This window comes from Meleagris gallopavo, chromosome 14 (genome assembly GCF_905368555.1).
Source record: "Meleagris gallopavo chromosome 14, MGAL_WU_HG_1.1, whole genome shotgun sequence".
In the NCBI taxonomy this organism is placed as follows: domain Eukaryota; kingdom Metazoa; phylum Chordata; class Aves; order Galliformes; family Phasianidae; genus Meleagris; species Meleagris gallopavo.
The window spans coordinates 8800726-8817719 of record NC_139417.1 but is presented as its reverse complement, the minus strand read 5'-3'; the positions used below and the strand labels follow the sequence as shown (position 1 = coordinate 8817719).

At 52.9% G+C, this 16994-nt stretch overlaps 1 protein-coding gene across 1 annotated transcript in view; it reads right to left on the bottom strand.

The window, feature by feature from the left end:
- The window catches only part of NCKIPSD (NCK interacting protein with SH3 domain), a 35294-nt gene extending 23128 nt beyond the window's left edge, over positions 1 to 12166 (bottom strand). Inside the window, exons 1-3 of the mRNA XM_085235731.1 lie at positions 11895 to 12166; positions 1063 to 1175; positions 151 to 352 (exon numbers count right to left, since the gene is read on the bottom strand). Coding sequence (XP_085091857.1) covers positions 151 to 352; positions 1063 to 1175; positions 11895 to 12065 — 486 coding nt within the window. The 5' untranslated portion in view covers positions 12066 to 12166. The remainder of the gene's footprint in view (positions 1 to 150; positions 353 to 1062; positions 1176 to 11894) is intronic.
- Between the last annotated feature and the right edge of the window lie 4828 nt (positions 12167 to 16994).

Genomic DNA, 16994 nt, shown 5'->3' with positions numbered 1-16994 from the left:
ATGGACAGTTGACTGCACCCAGGGATGCGGTGCCATAGCAAGCAACACAACACTTGCTCTGGGACTTCAGCTATAAAGGCATCTTGTTAAACAAGCCAAGCAGCATTATCCCACCGAAGGAGGAACGCAGAGGCGCCCAGCTGCCATTACCTGATAGGGGCCCTCATCCTCCTCCTCGAACTCGGTGTTTGGCAGGCTGTGGTGCCGCTCGTACCCCGTCCGGCACACGCCGTTGGGCTGCCGCGCCGCGTCCAGGTGGTGGTCGCTGGAGGACTGAGTCATCACCATCCCCTGAGGGGTGGGAGAGTGGCTTTTGCGGGACACGGTCTCCTTCCGGTGATGGATCAGCTTTCTGAAAAGGAACGATGACATCAGGAAGAGCACGGCTTAAGGAAGGGGCTGACATGATATATTGCTTTGGGGTTACGTGTACTGGAATAGGTTATATTACTCCGAACGCCGATGCCAGTTTCATTAACAACTAAGGAAGCACTTCTAGGAGAGGAAGGAAGAGGCTTTGCAAGAAGCCCATGATTTATTCATCGCTTCATGGGAGAAAAATGGCTCTTCCTCAAGGGAGAGTCACATATTGCACTGCAAGCTTCAGAAATTGCCTGCACTTTAGAATCACTGTTCAGCTGAGATTAAACCAGCGTGCCTCTGTGCAGAGGGCGAGGTGTCAGAGGAGGAAAAAAATAAAATTCTCCTCACAAGCAATTATTTGAGAATGCTGTAGGGGCCCTGTGCCACACAGCCAACCACCGCTACAATTCCTGGCTGGCAGAGAGGAGAAAAGAGCCAGAGAGGTTCTGGATTTCTCCTCTAAGCCTACAGCTTCTTCTTCCTTTATATACACCAAGGGTGTGAGGACCGGAGCACCACTATACTTCATGTGGTGGACTGGAGCCCCAGCAGCTATCAGCAAAAGCACTGGAAAGCTCTCTGGGCGCAGCACTTTGCAGCAGGGGGACTCACATTGGTGATGGCCATATCTCTACTCCCAGGCACAGCCCATGCCCTCCTGTCACACCGCCCACTCCCCACCAGCACCGTCCCACTCACTGCAGGACATCCCTCTGCTCCAGGTTGTATTTCCCTCCGTTCTTCATGGCAGCATTGTGCACAGCCTCGATGGCACGGTCGATGGATTGGAGGACCACATCCTGCTCCAGCACCTGAGAAATGCAACATTTCACCTGTCAGCCTATTGCTTCAGCTGTGACTTGAACTTACGTCCTGCTGGAGCTTACAGCAGGATGGATGGCAGTGCAACTCAGCTCCTGCTGCTCCTGCTGCTCTCACCACCCTGAGCCAGGGCAGGCACAGAGCCACAAATGTCACAGCCCTAAAGCCTGGTGCCCTTCAGAGTCATTTTGCTCCATGTTTGCATTTTTGCTCGTTTTCTTCCTGCTGCTTGTTTTGCAACTTGATGGCTTTTCCAAATCCCCACACCCAAACTGTCATAGCAACACTTAATCCTCCTACCAGCCAGCTCGGCTGAGATACACGCCAGCCTTGAAACAAGACATACCCAACACACAGCAGGAAGCTGGGAAGAGCTGTGGTGAAGGGGCATGGGAAGAAGGAGGTTTCCACACCTGGGACTCCTGCAATCTCATCAAGGATGCACCTGAATCAGCCTTTCAGGGACTGCAGAGCAGCAGAATGCAGCCCCTCCCTGTCAGGGCGAGGAGAGCTGCCCCCCCAGCACCAGAGTGCAACATTCTGATAACCTGCAATGTATTATTTATTCCCCAATTAATTACTAAGCCAAAGGTGAATTAACAACAACTGCAGACGGTGAGAAAGAAATGCACACAAGGTGGGGATGGGAGCCCTCTGCAATTCTCAGCTTTGAGAATGAAAAATACAGGAAGCATTTTGGTTGGTTTGTTTTCCTAAGAAAGATCAAGAAAAGAGAAAGCAACAGGGGAAAACTTCAGAAAATAAAAGCAAGTCTGTTAAAATACGCCTACCAAAGTCACAAAGGTATCAGATCAAGGCCAAACCCAACACTTAGAATGCAGCTGTATGACTTCATTGGAAAGAAAGGCCACGTTCCTGCAACCACAGAACAGCTTGGGTTGGAAAGGACCTTAAAACCCACCCAGCTCCAAGCCCATGCTGTGGACTGGTTGCTCCCCACCAGCTCAGGCTGCCCAGGGCTCCACCCAACCTGGCCTTGAGCACAGCCAGGGATGGGGCACCACAGCTCTCTGGTAAGGACGTTATTCCACCTTTCACACTGCCGTGCCCATGGTCTGTGTGAGCCCTGCTCCCCATCCCTGCCTGCGTGCAGGCACTGCTTGCCACGCCATAGCTCTGCCGTCCCACTGCACCCACAGGCACTGCTGCCTTTCTACACAGCACGGCATTCTTACACCGACAGAACAGCACTGTGACAACCAGCTTTTTGCTGCCACGCTCTTCCCTGTGCTTTCCCACCCAACCCTCTATTAACACAGCCCTGGCAGAGGGGCTCGAATCAAAGCACAGCATTAACTTGCTGCTCGCTGAGCTGTGCAGATGGCAGATCCTCAGCTCAGTCACAGCTGAGACACGGGGCACCCACAGCCCTGCAGAAGAGCTGCCCGCCAGGCAGCCCTTACATCTCAATTAGATCCCAGAATATCAGAAAGAAAACCAAATTTCTCCCTTCATAGCCCAGCAGAGGAGAATTACAGAAGCATCAATAAATCATTATTTCCTCTCTCCTTGCTAATAACATGAGCAAACAGAGGACCTCCTCGGGGCCACCTGCCGATTTCCTTCTGTCCCACGTGGCACCTCCCTCACTGCCTGGATTTCTCCTCAGATACCACCTCGTGTTGTTTAAATGCAGTCACACAGAAAAGCTTGCCCAGTAGCCCAGAATAATCACACCTTTCCGAAAGGCATTTTCCAGACAAACAGGTTGACAGCTGCACCAGCGCAGACAGGCTGAGCTGCCCCATGTGTGCAAAACCCCACACCTGTGAGAGCAGCCCACGAATGCAGAGCAGGCTGAGCCAGGGAACACGGCAGCACCGCCATGTCACGCTCTCACAACACCACGGCAGAGGACAGACAAAGTTTTGTCTCTGGTGACGGCTCTGTTTTCACGCAGCTGCACTGACACGGCTGGGACTGGGGTGCGATCCTGCTGGCGCACGCAGGCACAGACTGGCTCTTTGTTGCTCACACCAGAGACCAACACCACCTCTGAGGTCACATGCAGCCTGTCCCCAGTCACCGCCCGGCCGTCTGCACGCTGTAATCCTTCCAGATTTAAATGATGGCTGCAGTGATTTACAAAAAGCCAGCTGGCCTTTGTTCTACAGCTCCATGGCACAGCGATGTACAGATAAGACCTTCCCCTCCCGAACCACGCAGCTCATACAGAAATAACACAACTCAGCCCTTTTGGTTTGCTTTTGGAAATTCAGATGCTTTCTCTTCCCCTTTTTTGCAGCCCCAATCAGAACATTTCAGTCCCGAGGTTGTCAGCCCAGAGACAGGCATTCACTTACTCCTCTCGGTACAAAGAAACTATGCCTGGCAGCACTTAAACACGCACCATAAAAATGCATTAGGAACAACGGGCAACTGCTCTGGCTGCCGAGTAAATAGGATGAGCAATGCCCCTAACCAACCTGCAGCATCTCTGCCGAGCAGCGAGCAAACAAAGACACGGCTGAGCCCTGCTGACAAAGAGCCGGCCCGCAGACAGCCCGTGTGCTCCCGCTGACAGCAGCTGCTTGAGCAGACAGCGTGAGCAAATGGGAAATGAAGAGAAGGGAGAGAAGGGGAAAAGGCTTCTGTTGTGCAAATCCCGCTCAAGCAGGAGGCAGAGCTCCCGGCAGGAGATGTGCTAACCAGGGCAGCGCGGGCACGAGCGGCACTCGGAATACACCCAGTCCTACGGGCAGCAGAGGGCACAGCCACCAAACTGCAGCCTGCGCCGCCTGAGCAGAGCTCTTACTGTTATCAGCTCTCCAGGGGATGTCTCGCTGTCTGTCCCAGGTAAATAGCTGGCAGACAGAGCGTCCTGGCTTTAAGGTTTGGCTGCTCAGCATCCTTTTGGCACACGGTTTGCAAGATGAGTCAGCATCAAGCATGATCAAGTACTGGTCACTGCATCTGTGCAGAGGAAAAGAAAAAAAAGTACATGCACATACTTTAGAGCTAACGCCTATTCTGAAAAGGAAATTGCAGATAGTCTCTGTTCTGTAAAAGGCACAGGGTTAAGAACAGGATATATAAAAGTGGAAGGAAAGACACTGCAGCGAAGTGCAAGAAGCTATTCGAGGACTTCTGATGTATAAGTAGCCCCAAACTAACACTCCAGATGCCCCTCGCTTCTCAGGGAGACTCAGTACAGCTCCCAGGTGATTCACATGCAGTTATCCTAAGCACATGAAGAAAAAAAAAAAAAATCTACATTTGTTGCACTTTTGGTCATGCTTAATTTCTAACTTCCCAGAGTGCTGGAGATGCCTGGGCCAGACTAGAAGCCTCAGCCCATATGTGTTCTGATGGAATCAGCAAAAACATGGATGCAAGCTGAAAACACAGCCACAGAAACACCCTTTGCAGCTGATCACGTTTGCTGGCTGTTGTTTCAACGGGGGGTAAAGATGGAGTCCAGAAGAAACAAACCTGGGAAGCCATGCAAGTCGCTGCCTCCTCTGCTGGCATTCAATTGCGGCGCCAGCAGGGATGGAGTGAAGGGGAAAGGAAATCCTTGAGGACTGCTCCTGCTAATGGCATTCAGAAAGCATGTTTACAAAGTCTTTCCAAAGTAGACAACTCAAAAAAAAATAATAATAATTTCTGTATGATGCTTCTTCTGGTGCCCAGAACCATTTAAAGACCGTGGAGGGTGCAGGTGCAGGACAGCAAGGGAAAAGGCACCAGAAGGGCTGGAATACACAACACAGGCTGTGTTGTCGAGAGGTAAAGCATGCTAATTGGCCATAGAAAAAAATCCCAGGCCTGCCAACGTGCTTATTTATTAAGAGCTGCTGCTGCAAGCATATTTATTCCTGGTAAAGCGGATGCTTCTGCTGAGACACACAGCAAATTCAGGGAGTCAACACAATTGAGCTATCCTGGGACAACGATAAAGCTAATGTTAACTCTTGCTAAGAGAGAATGAAGACACCACGGAGATCTGTAGCTGCATCTCACAACTAGAGCTGCTGTGTGCGTGACCGTAATGGCAGAGCACAAACCAAAAAAGAAAACCACAAACCCCACCAGAACTGTAAGCTTAAGACCCTGCGGCCTTGTGAGCTGCTTTTTCACTGGCAGATGGAGGGGGTGGACAATGCACGATTTTTCTGGGCTGCAAAACTGAAGACACAGAGACAGTTTCTGCGCTGACCTACAAAAGTATCTTGAGAATTGCAAGTCGAGCTGTGTTTATCAGTGGAACGAGGCTAACTTGCTGTTATCACCAAATTCAGCTCAAGAACAGATACGGGGGTTGCTTTAAGTTGTTTTTTTTTTTTTTTTTTTTTTTTTTTTTTTTTTTTTTTTCTCTCCCCTCTTAGAGATTAAAGAGTTCAACTGGATTTGCTGACACTTCACCCACAGCAAAGCAAGAGGTGGGTCACGGAAGAAAAGCAATTCATTAGTGCCCACACTATCTGAGGGTAAAAAACAGCCTGCTGCTCAAGCTGCAAGTTATAATCCCAACTCCTTTTGCAGCTTAAAATGACAGAGGCTCAGAAAACACGAAGAAATTGGAACAGGAAGAAAATGTCCTCTTAGGACATTGTGCTAAAGGCAGCAAAACAGCCATAATCCTGTTTTCCTCACTGCCCAAGGCAGTAAGAAGAGAAACCTAGATTTGTTGGACTGCTTGCTTCTCACGTACAAAACTTTCACCCCAGCTCATTTGCCTTATTACAGCATTGATTTCTCACATCCACCTTTTCACATGCCCCATTCACCCTCATCAGTCTCCATCTTGCTCAGCAGCACAAGGACAAATTAAAATGAACATATTCCAGAGAGACTTTCACGTCCATTCAAAGTGAGACAGACCCACCAGACAGGAGATGGCCAGGGCTCAGCTCAGCCCGATCAGAACAAGTGGGGCCCAGAGAATCCTCCGGTGCACAAATCACCATGAGGCAGAGAAGGGCTGGAAGCTGTCCCAGAGCCAGCACGGGGCTACAGCAGCTCTCAGGGTGCATGGCTGCAACAGCCCATGGTGGCTGTCTCTCCCTTTTTTCCCCTCTGAATGCCTACAGGTAGAGCTGGCTGCCCTTCCATGCTCACACAGGGATCCTGTAGATTAGGCTGATGGTGGCACATGATGATCTTGAACCTCTTTTCCAACCTAGATGACAACACATGGCCCAGCTGGTAGATGGTTGTGTTCCTCTACAACTCAACACAAGACCAACCATTGTCAACAGTGCTTTTGTTGGGAGAATATTTTGCTCAGATATCAATGCTGTATCATCGTGTTTAAAAGCTTTTGAAGTGATCAAAGCTCAATATTACCTTGAGATCTTAAACTTCTAAATCAGATCTCAAGAATAAGCAGCTCAAGCATACAGCCATTCCAAACGTGGTTCATGCACACAGAAGTCTCAGACGCTGTCCCATATCACAAAGGGAAGGCTTCTAGGAGCCAAAGACCACAGACAAAATTATGCTTCCCAAAAATGGATGCCAGAGGGGCTTGTTTCCATCCCTGATGTAAAGAACTATATTGTACACACTTTTTAATAATATCTTCACGATTATTTCAATGATGCAGTTCCCTCTTGTCATCAAGCATCCAAAGACATGCCCTAAATCAAGTCCAAAAACCATTAAAGGGGATGCATTTTTTAGTCTAAATCAACAAAGGTGATTCTAAGGCAGACAAAACTTTGTTACTTAAAAGAACAGCAATTCAGGGGACACAGTGTCAGATGGGAGAGCCTCCAGCCACGAACACTGACTCTGCAAGACTCAGGGAAATCCCTAAGCTTATACATTAAGTAGGTAAAGAACTTTTCTACTCATTGTTTCTACTTCATGTACTGGGTTTTAATGCAATTATTCCTTACACATGCAAAAAAAAAAAAAAAGGATGGGCTTCCCTGACACACGAGCCCTGATGGCATATGGTGAGCCAGAACTCCATCCAAGGACAGTGGTAACCCATTGCTGCAGGGTGCTCCCTTAGGGCCAAAAGGAGGGCACTGCAGTCCCGTGAGACTCAGTGTGACTCATCAACAGGGCACAACACACCTGATCTTGGATGGTCACAGCATGCTACCCCTTCTTTCTTCTGCAAACATACATCTTTTTCTCATGGAGGGATGGAAAAAGGCCATCTGTGAGCAGCCTCTCTGGGTGCAGAGCTCACTGAGCTCACCCAAAATGGGGCTGTCACCACACAAGACTGCACGGCTGCAGAGGTTTGCATTTGTCTACTTGGTGGGGAGCTTCAGCTTGATCTCTTCAGGCAGCCATCTGTTTTGTCCCAGAACACACCCGTTGTGGCACACAAACACTGCACTGAGCTCAGCTGACAGAGAGCTCCCAACCTTGAAAACCCGTCGACAGCAATTTGGATCTCCTGTTTGTGGCACGGGGCTGAGCCTGCAGGGCAGGACAGGCAGAGCCAGGCAACACTGAGCCAACACCAGGCCAGCATTCAGGACCCTTTTGCCCCCAGTGAGCCCCACCTCCCTAAAGGAGGGTCACTATTTTGGGAACCTTGCCACACCTTCATCCCTTTGTTTTTAGCTAATACAAGGCAAGCCTATGAGCTGGGCCTGCCCTCAGATGTTTGCCTTGCAATGCACTACCTCACTCGTAGTGGCAAAAACTAAACAAACCAAGAAACATTTAACAGCTTTTGCTTGGAAGAGATCTATCCTGAATGTGGAACTGGTGATTTAGCAAGACGTGACCCACAGTCTGGAATTATCTAGCACACACTCTGACAGCCTTCTCTTTTTCCAAATTAAACTCCGTGAGCAGCTGAACAAACCCCAGTACCAGCACACGTTGGCGTTTCCAGGTCACGGGCACAGAAGCCAGCGTCTCACAGACGGCCTGCACGCACATGAGCTTCAGCTGAGCAGTCTGTGCAGGAAGAAGGAAGGCACGGCATGCAGGACCCCATCTTGCTACAACAAAAGGCAACAACCCACAGCCAGCCAGGAGAGGGTGTGAGGCACCTGTGGCGGATTGCTGCACACAGGAGGCCATGCTCCCCTACACTCCTCTCCCCAACGAGGCCATGGGCCCCAAACCCTTCACACTTTCCTCAGTGGGAATTACTCTGTAGAACAGAATTGTCTTCTGTGTGAAACCAGACGACATGCTGGCACCTCTCTGCTGCAGGGCAGGGACCAACCTGCTCCTTGCACATCCCATTTAATCACTTCTACCAGGCCTTGTGGCACAGCTGTTTGATCCTCCACACAAGGCAGGGACTTGAAAGCAGCTCCTTCCCTTCATATGTGAGCACAAGTTAGCTACAGATGCAACAAAGCAATCTGCACACACAGGCTCAGCAACAGAGCAGCAAGCTGGAGCTGCAGCCTATCTCCTAACCCACCTGCACACAGAGCTCTGCCAGAAGCCATGGCTTATAACATTTTAGTTGTAGCTTTGACCACAAAGGGCATCAGCATCTGATAAGTCTAATTTTCTTACAGACTATCTAATGCTACAGTTGCACATGAAGGCTGCCGGTTCTTCTCTCCTTATGAAATTCTCTCCCTGCTGGAATTTATCATCTTTCCAAGGCCTGGACTGGCAGGTCATGTGATGCATGCATAATCTCGAATGGGAATGACAAAGTTTAAATCCTTCATGAGGGAGTGTAACTGGGATGCCCTTAAAAATGCTTATTTTTACATACATCTGAGCTATATAAGTAAAGGAAAAAAAGAGGAGGTTGTTTCTGTTGCACAGAGATCTCTTAATGACCTTAACAGAGAGATTCAGCTGTTTTCAATCTTTCAGCTACTGAGAGACAAATACCCATTTATACGGGATTTGACTTTCCCCTCAGGAATTAACATGCCCCAGACCTTGCAGGGAATCTTCTTAGGTCAGCCAACGACCATGATACTGTCTGCTCCCATCAAAGCCTTTCCTGGCACGCAGCCTGCACCGAGCTCGGAGGTTACTCTTCTCCACCAAGGAGAACCCTTCACCCTTCTGTATGTTGTTTTTCCATGGTCATTAATACCAGCACATTTTCCCCCATGGAAAAGCAATTCAAACTCTGTTTTCCTGCTGGTCAGCGCTCTTTCTTTCCCTGTGGGCAAACAGTGAGTTCGGTCAACTCCAATCAGCCTCTACTAAATTTCAGTGTTGATGTTTTTCCTGCAAATGGGGCGACAGGAAGGATATTTACATTTTCTGTCTATGGGGTTCAGCCATTTTGAACAGACCTTACAACAGCCTTAAACTCAGCACCCTAAAGGAGCACCACAGGGGCAGCCCCAGAGCCTGCCAGTGCCACCATGAGCAGTGGGACCAGCAGGCACAGACCTGTTCAGGCGTGGGAGGTCAGGTTCCAAGTTTTTTAATCTGATACAACAGCACTTAATTGTTTTTAATCAAGGTATCTTGAGTGAGAAGAACACATCCCCATGACCCCCAGAAGATACGTGACCAAGCAAAAACAGAAGCTAAAGACCATTAGTACATTTCTATTTTAATCACTCAGAACTGTGAAAGATTGCACAACTTCTGGCCAAGGTGTCCAATCTTTAGCTGCAGTAATTAGAAATGGTTAATTCCCCTGACTGTCATTTAATCTCAAGAATGAAACTTCATTTTGAAGCATCAGCAGCTCTGCTAGGATAGCATCTCTTATTGCGACAGCCCAGAGAAAAATGCCTCATTCTTTCAACTCCTTACATGTATTGAGAAGCACAGCCTCAGCTGCAAAGCACTACCAGCTGCTTATTCTCCAAAATAAAACTTTATTTTTAGTTTAAGTGCTTATTCAGGATCTGTGCATGCACTCTGATTAAGCTCTCACGCCCATTACAAGCTGTGGCAGATCTGGAACTGATGACACATGGCGATTCAGGCTCCACGGCAGTGCGGGAGATGGTCAGTGCCACAGCCCTCTGCTCACCTCCTGACCCAAATCACATCAGCACCAGCTCCAGGATGTGCTGCTGAACTGACCTGTTTGCTACCCTTGTAGAAAAGCAGCCACATTAGCCCAGAGCACGTGTCAATACTACAAAATGCACCAGGAGGAAGGAGTTTCCTGCAAGCAAAGGGAGCTCACACTTCACACCTTTCCAAAACCCTCCCCTCTCTTCAGCTGAGGTAATGAAACACCATCCCCGTGCCTATCCAATCAAGATTACCTGTGCTGTGCCTCTGTGCATTTGCTTATGCTGCAGGAGAACTCTAAGTTGTTGCTAGGCTGCGTGAAGCAGTCTTATTTTTATCACATGCCTGTTTGTTCCTGCAGAAAAAGACAGAGCAACCTGAGGCATTCTTAAAGTGCTCGCTGTGCTCTTGGCTGTGTCCGTGTTCTCACCATTAGGGCTCAGAGCTACCACTCTTCTCCTCACCAGGCAATGTTAACACCTCTGCCGACATGGGGAACACAGCCTGAGCCAGCACGGCCTGGAGACAGGGCAAACCTGCGAATCAGAAGGAAGCTGATGCTCCCTGCAGTGGGTGGCACCAGGAAAGCAGCCCCATGCTCCCCCCGAGCGTTGCTGCAAGGGCTCAGAGCTGCTGCTGGCATTCACCTGGAACCCAACGCACTGCTGACAGCCGTGCCTCGCTTTACAATGGTGACTCCTGTTGGCCACTCGCTCTCTTTGCTAATCAGAAGCTGCATTTTCCCTGTTGCGACTGGGGCGGAATTAATTGCCTTGCAAAGGACTGTTACTAATTGGTATCAGTGCCTTTTTAAAGCTGAGGCTGGTCAGGAGGCTGACACTCAGCAAATGGCCACAGCCCAGCTCAGCCAGAGGATGCTCTCCCACGCAGGGCCCCACTGCCATGCAGGTTGACTTCAGCTCATCAGAATCACACAGATGGGGCATTACCACAGCTGCAGAACAGCAGTTTGGGTCCTGCTGCCTCCCGCACCACTAGGAGAGTACTGGCTCCAGAAACTTCACCACCAAATGAAGATGAGAGGCTGCAGGAAAGGCTCATTTGTTTCCTGCCACCAGCTCCACGAGCACTGGGGAAGCCGCAGCTGAACTGAGCGTCACAGGGTCGTGAGCAGCTCTACCACAGTGTCAGCGGGCGACCAACAGACTGTTGGGGTCACCCACAACAGATGGCGAGCGACCTCTGAGCACTTTGGGGCTACAGCAAAACATAATGCGAATAACAAACACGAGTTCAAAAGCAAAATGCTTTTCCTGGAAGATTTTGAAACCAGAACGAGCACAGTGGGGCTGTGCTGGAGGGCCGCTCCAGAAGGCTGCAGGGCAGAAGGCGGCTGCCCACCATGACGAGCACACATCACATCGTGCCCGACAGGCAAAGAAGGGCTGCAGGAGCGGCAGCCCGGAGCAGTGCCACCGCGGGGCTTTAAATCCGGCGTTTTAATAGGCCTCTAACCTGTAAATGAATAGCGCCCGTAAACTACTTAAGGGCTTATAGACACCAGCCGTGCCCCCGGCAGCAGGACGAGCCGCCGCCAGGCCGCTGTCACCCCGGTGTCCCCGCACCCCGGCGTCCCGGTGCCCGGCCAGCCGCCCGCACGGCGCACAGCCACACTGCACGGCATCACCGCACGGCCGGCGCCTCGGCGGCACCTCGGGCACGCAACCCGGAGCGCTCCGCTACCGCAGCCACCCCGGTGCCGACACCCACTCGTGCCGCCCCGGCGCGCGGCTCCCCGCGCCCGGACTCGCTGCCCTCCGCTGCTCCCCCGGGGCCCGCCGCCCCCGGCCCACCTGCAGCCGCTGGAGGTAGGAGGCCGGCGCGTAGCCCGTCTCCCCGGAGCCGGCCCGCGTGACGAGCCACCAGTGCTGGTTGCTGCGCTCCAGCAGCAGGAACGTCTCCCCGGCGGCGAACGGCAGCGAGTTGGGCTCGGCCGAGCGGAAGCTGTACAGGGCCCGGTACATGGCTGCGGTACCGCTCCGCGCCGCCGGCCCCTGCCGCCCCGCCGAGACGCGGCCCCGTGCGTCACCGCGCCGACACGCCCCCTCCCCGCGTCCCGCCGGTGAGACCGCGCCCCCGCCTAGACCGCGCCCATCGCCGCGTCTCTTCGCAGCGCCCCCTGGCGGCGTGGCGGGGAAGTGCTGGGTGCGGCGCTGCGGGGCGTGCGGCTGCGGGGTGCGCAAATACGTGAGCGCTGGGAGGGAGGGGCGCGAGGCTGCAAGATGCGGGGCTGCAGGCGCGTGCAGGGGATGTATAACACGGGGGGAAGGGGGAGGCTGCAGATACGGGGGTACAGTGGTGCCCCGGTGGGGGCTGCAGGGATGCGAGAAAGCTGCGGGGAAGAGAGGATGTAGGATTTACGGGTGCAGGGATACGGGACTGCAGAGAGGGAGGGATGCAAACGGGGTATGCAGCGTACAGGGATGTGGGGATGCAGGAGTGCGAGATGCAGAGTTTAGAAGTCGCAGGGATGTGGGGATACAGGGTGTGGGATGCAGGGCTGTAGTTTGCAGCGTTCAGCGTGCAAAATGCAGGGCGCTAGGTGCGAGGCTGCAGAACGAAAGATGTGTGTTGCAAGATTCTGTGTGTAGGGCGCTGAGCGCGGAGAGCAGAGCGCGGAGTGCAGCGCCGGGCTCCTGCTCAGCAGAGGGCAGCAAAGCCTCGCGAATGGCCGCAGCTGAGCTGCCGCTCTCGGTGCCGCCGTGCTGCGCTCTGCTCCTGCCTTCTGGCACCCACAAGTGTCCGTCTGCGGGACGATGCTCTGCTCCTCCTGCTCAGAGGTTGGGGGGTATTAAGGACAGCGGGGAAGCTGCACTTCGCCGATGGGGCAGGGCTCTGGCTCGCAAAGGACGTATATCCCTCTCCCCACGGGGTGTTCAGGCATTCGTGCCAGGGGCAGGGGTGGTGAGAATGGGCTGGTGCCAGTGCAGGGAACAGAAAGAATGGGGGGGGATCGGTGCTTGGAACAGAAACAGGTTTGTGTTTCCGCAGAGATTAGCTTGTGTCCCAGGGTGAGGTTTCCTTGCTCTGCACAATGTCAGATGTGTTTTCTGAGTGTGTCCAGGAATGCTCTGCGTCCATGTGGCACTGCCATCACTGTGCAGAGCACGGCGCCCTGTGTGTTGGGCACAGAATGGACCTCAGCATACAGACCCTGTGCCACCAAGCCGAGGGGCACTGGGGAGCGTGTTGGGGTGGCCAGGTCTACATCTGCCCCAGGTATGAGGAAATGTCCACATGGCAAGTGCAGCTGGAGCAGGAGTTGGGTGATGGTGGCCAAACCGCAATGCAGAGGGTGAGGATGAGCCCCTGTGCCTATGGAGTGGGGGGACAATGAGCACTCAGACTCACCACAAGCAGCTGCTGATTAGGAAATGGCTCTTAATTGCAAGCTGAAGGTAATTTATCTTGGCCTGGGTGGGGAAACTGCGTCATGCGTGGGTGACTTCTGAAGGCGAACTTCAGACTTCAGATAACGACACCTGCATCCATCGCCCTCAAAACCCAACACCACAGCCCTGTGCTGCAGGGTCGGATGGCAACAAGTTCATTTCCCTGCTGGGTTTGCCAGGTCCCTGCACATCCAGCCCTCCTGGAGACCATCACCAGCTCCAGGGCCCGCATGGTGTGGGGCTGCAGTGGTGCCCGGTGAAGCCACTCGGTGCGGTGCCAGCGATAGGAAGCATTACACAACAGTGCTCATATGATTGAGGGACAGCGGTGCCAGCGCTATGTACACTTATATAATCCCTCACTGCCCGCTCGTCAACAGGTTGCAAAACAGCACTGTGATTGATCCTGCTACTTTTAGGCGTGCAAATATTATTGTGCAGCAGAGAGCTCTCTCTGGGTGAAAAGTCAGAGGAGCTCCGGAACTGAGCAGTGGGCAAGGCCACAGCGTGGCCAGGGCTGGGGTGCAGGGATGCAGTAGTGGTGCCTCTGCTGTCCAGGTACCCCAGCAGCACCCTGCACCCTGGGATCCAGGGAGATACGGCCTCCAGCTCCCTCAGCAGTGAGGAGAGGCAGCAGTGCAGAGCTGAGCTGCAGCCCGGGCTCGGCCTAGTGCAAGGCGTGCGAGGTGCCTATGGACGGCTTGGCCCAGGCCCAGGGCCCCTCCTTCAGCACAGGGAAGGAACATCCAGCTTTTGTCAACAGCTGCAGTTCCTAGAAACGGCCGAGACAGAAGGGCGGATGGGGGGAGCCTCACGGCCAGCTCTGCGTGGAGGAACAACAGCCCTGCAGAGCTGTGCCCGAGGAGGGGAAGTGGCTGTGGGACACAGCCCGAGTGGGATCTGGCGGGGGCACGGCTGGGGGCAACCCAGCAACCCACAGCAGGATGCTTGGCGTGCTGCGGGCTCTGCATGACGTGGGCTCTGCCTGCCACGAGCTGAGAAGGCTGCAGGCACACCCTTATTTCCATACAATTCAGGGAAGGCAGCTCCATCCCAGGGTGCTGCTCCCTGTCCCCTCGCTTTGTCATTGCCCGATTACATAAAATCCAGCCCAGCTCTGTTAGAAACCACACCTGGGGGCCACAGCTCCCCCAGAGCAGCTCGAGGCCGCGTGCCCACACTGGAGGAGCACGTTCCTTCTCCATCCAGGCAGCCCGTGGGAATTCCCTGCAGCCTGTCCCAGATCCGGGGCTCAAAGCGACCCATTTACATGAGGAGTGCTCTGATGCTGTGCAGCCCTGCTCTGAGAGCTGCTGCCTGCGAGGCCCCACAGAGCTGCTGCGTGGGTCAGGAATTAAGGAGCCTGGCGAGGCCGGCAGGAAAGGTGTGGCCCTGTGAGCATCAGGAAGCGGTGGGGGAAGCAGAGCTGAGGCAGCAAGGAGCACCTAAGCAGCAGGGATGCACACCCAGCATTGCTTTGCTCCAGGGAGTTCCACAGCCCATGTACAACCCTGTTCCCAGAGTCCCACAGGAGCCCCAATTCATGTAACTGCCTTTCTGCGAACACGAGGAACTGCTCCGAGGAATCTGCTCAGAACAGCATGGAAGGAAACCAGCTCCGCTCTTGAACTTTGCGGGATAATATTTCATTTGGAGGGAGGACACGCTGTCCCGGCTGCCCCCACATTAACCCTTGAGGACACCTAGGGGCTTAAATCAACACGCGGGCGCAGGAGTCGCCTTCCAACAGCCTGACCTCGGTCCTGTAAAGCAGCTGAAAAAAAAAAGGCAGCACTGTCCCTGCTCTCCCAGCCCGCTCCCCCACCCTGGGCAGAACGAGCAGAAGCCATGGAGCAGAAGGAAGGGCTGCTGCCCTGCACCCCGCTCAGCACACACCAACTGCACCTGAGCGCCCTGTCCTTGCACACACAGCTGTGGCACCAAGGGGCTCTGGGAGCACCCAGGGCCATGCTCACACCGCTCCCAGCAGCTCCCAACCTTAGCAGCAGAACAAAGAGGGCTTGTTCTGGAGGCAGCTTGCATCAGAGCAAATGCGATTGTTCTCATCGGATTTGATGAATTCCCTCCAGAGTTCGTACGTAACAGAAGTCCATTAGAGGACTTTATCCCTGCTAATTTCAGACTACAAAGTCAAACCGCGTATCAGATGAATCTGCACAGGCAGGCTTATTTATGTGCAGCAGCGCCGGGTGACCGCAGCCTGCCAGGAGACTGTCATTAGCTCATTAGCAGAGGGCATCACATTCAACTGAAAAGGAAACGTCACGTTGCCGCAGGCCATCCCGCTCCTCGTTCCCGGTATTCTGACTCACACCTAGAGCACATCGCAGAGGACAGCAGGAAGTTTCACTGATCGCTGCCCAAGGAATTTTGCAACCCGAAGTGCCAACAGTAAACAGCCCCTGAGCGTGCATGGCTCACGGCGGCGGCAGCTCAGCAGGGCTCTCTGTCAGCTGTGCTAGGCACAGGACACATGAAGCACAAACACACTACTACCTCCTTGCAGCAATCCTCCATCTCCACGTGCAGCTGCAAAACAGCGGATTGAGTGCAAAATGTAAATGCACCTCTTTGACACCGCCGTTGCTTTGCATCTTAGTACCGTGGAACAAACAAGAAAAGCAACCACAAACTAACGTTGCAAGAGTAAAGGTTAAAAAAACCTTTACGAAAAGTACAGAAGAGCACAGAACAGCCACTGCAGAGACTTTGAACAGGACCCGACGGCAGCAGGCAGACTGTCTCCCTGCCCGTTGCATTCCTGCTGCTCCAGCCCCATGTGCTGGTACCCGGGGGATCAGGAGGAGCCCTCTCACTTCTGCAGCCTGAGCAAGGGACGGGACGGGACAGGCCAGGGCCAGGACCCCCAGCACCACACCCCCCCCTCCCCCCCTGCCCAAACCTCACTTCTACATGCCCTTGTTTTACCCTGAGCAAATGGAATAAGAAACAGTGTTCCTCAGAACTTCCACACCATTTTGCTCTTGCACTGTCATGCTGACTTACAAGCTTTCCAAGAGGGAAAGTCAGCCAACTAAAAATGTTTAGATGAATAAACATCCCTCTTTCCAAAGAGGAACTAGTTGGGCTGCTCGGTTATCTTTACTTCAATTATTCACCCATCTTCTGACATTCTGACATTCCTTTCCCATCTATTCGTCCAAATAAGATTTTAAGCTGCTTAAGGTAACTTGCAGGCTCTGCAGCTCTGCCCTACCAGCTGCTATTACAGCTAATCCTGTAGGAGTTTCTTACGTATGGTTTGGCTCATCTTAGATTAGGAAAATTTATATAGAAACGGGTTACACAGCAGGAGTCAGTTTACAAGATCCCAAAATAGGAAATAATTTGTTGGCTATTATAAGCCAACAGTCAGCCTCTAGCTCAGCCTTCATCCCTCTGAGACACCTTCTTCCAGACCCACACACGCCCTGCTTCCCCAGAGGCAGGTGCTCCAGCTGCTGGCCAAGCCCCAGCTCT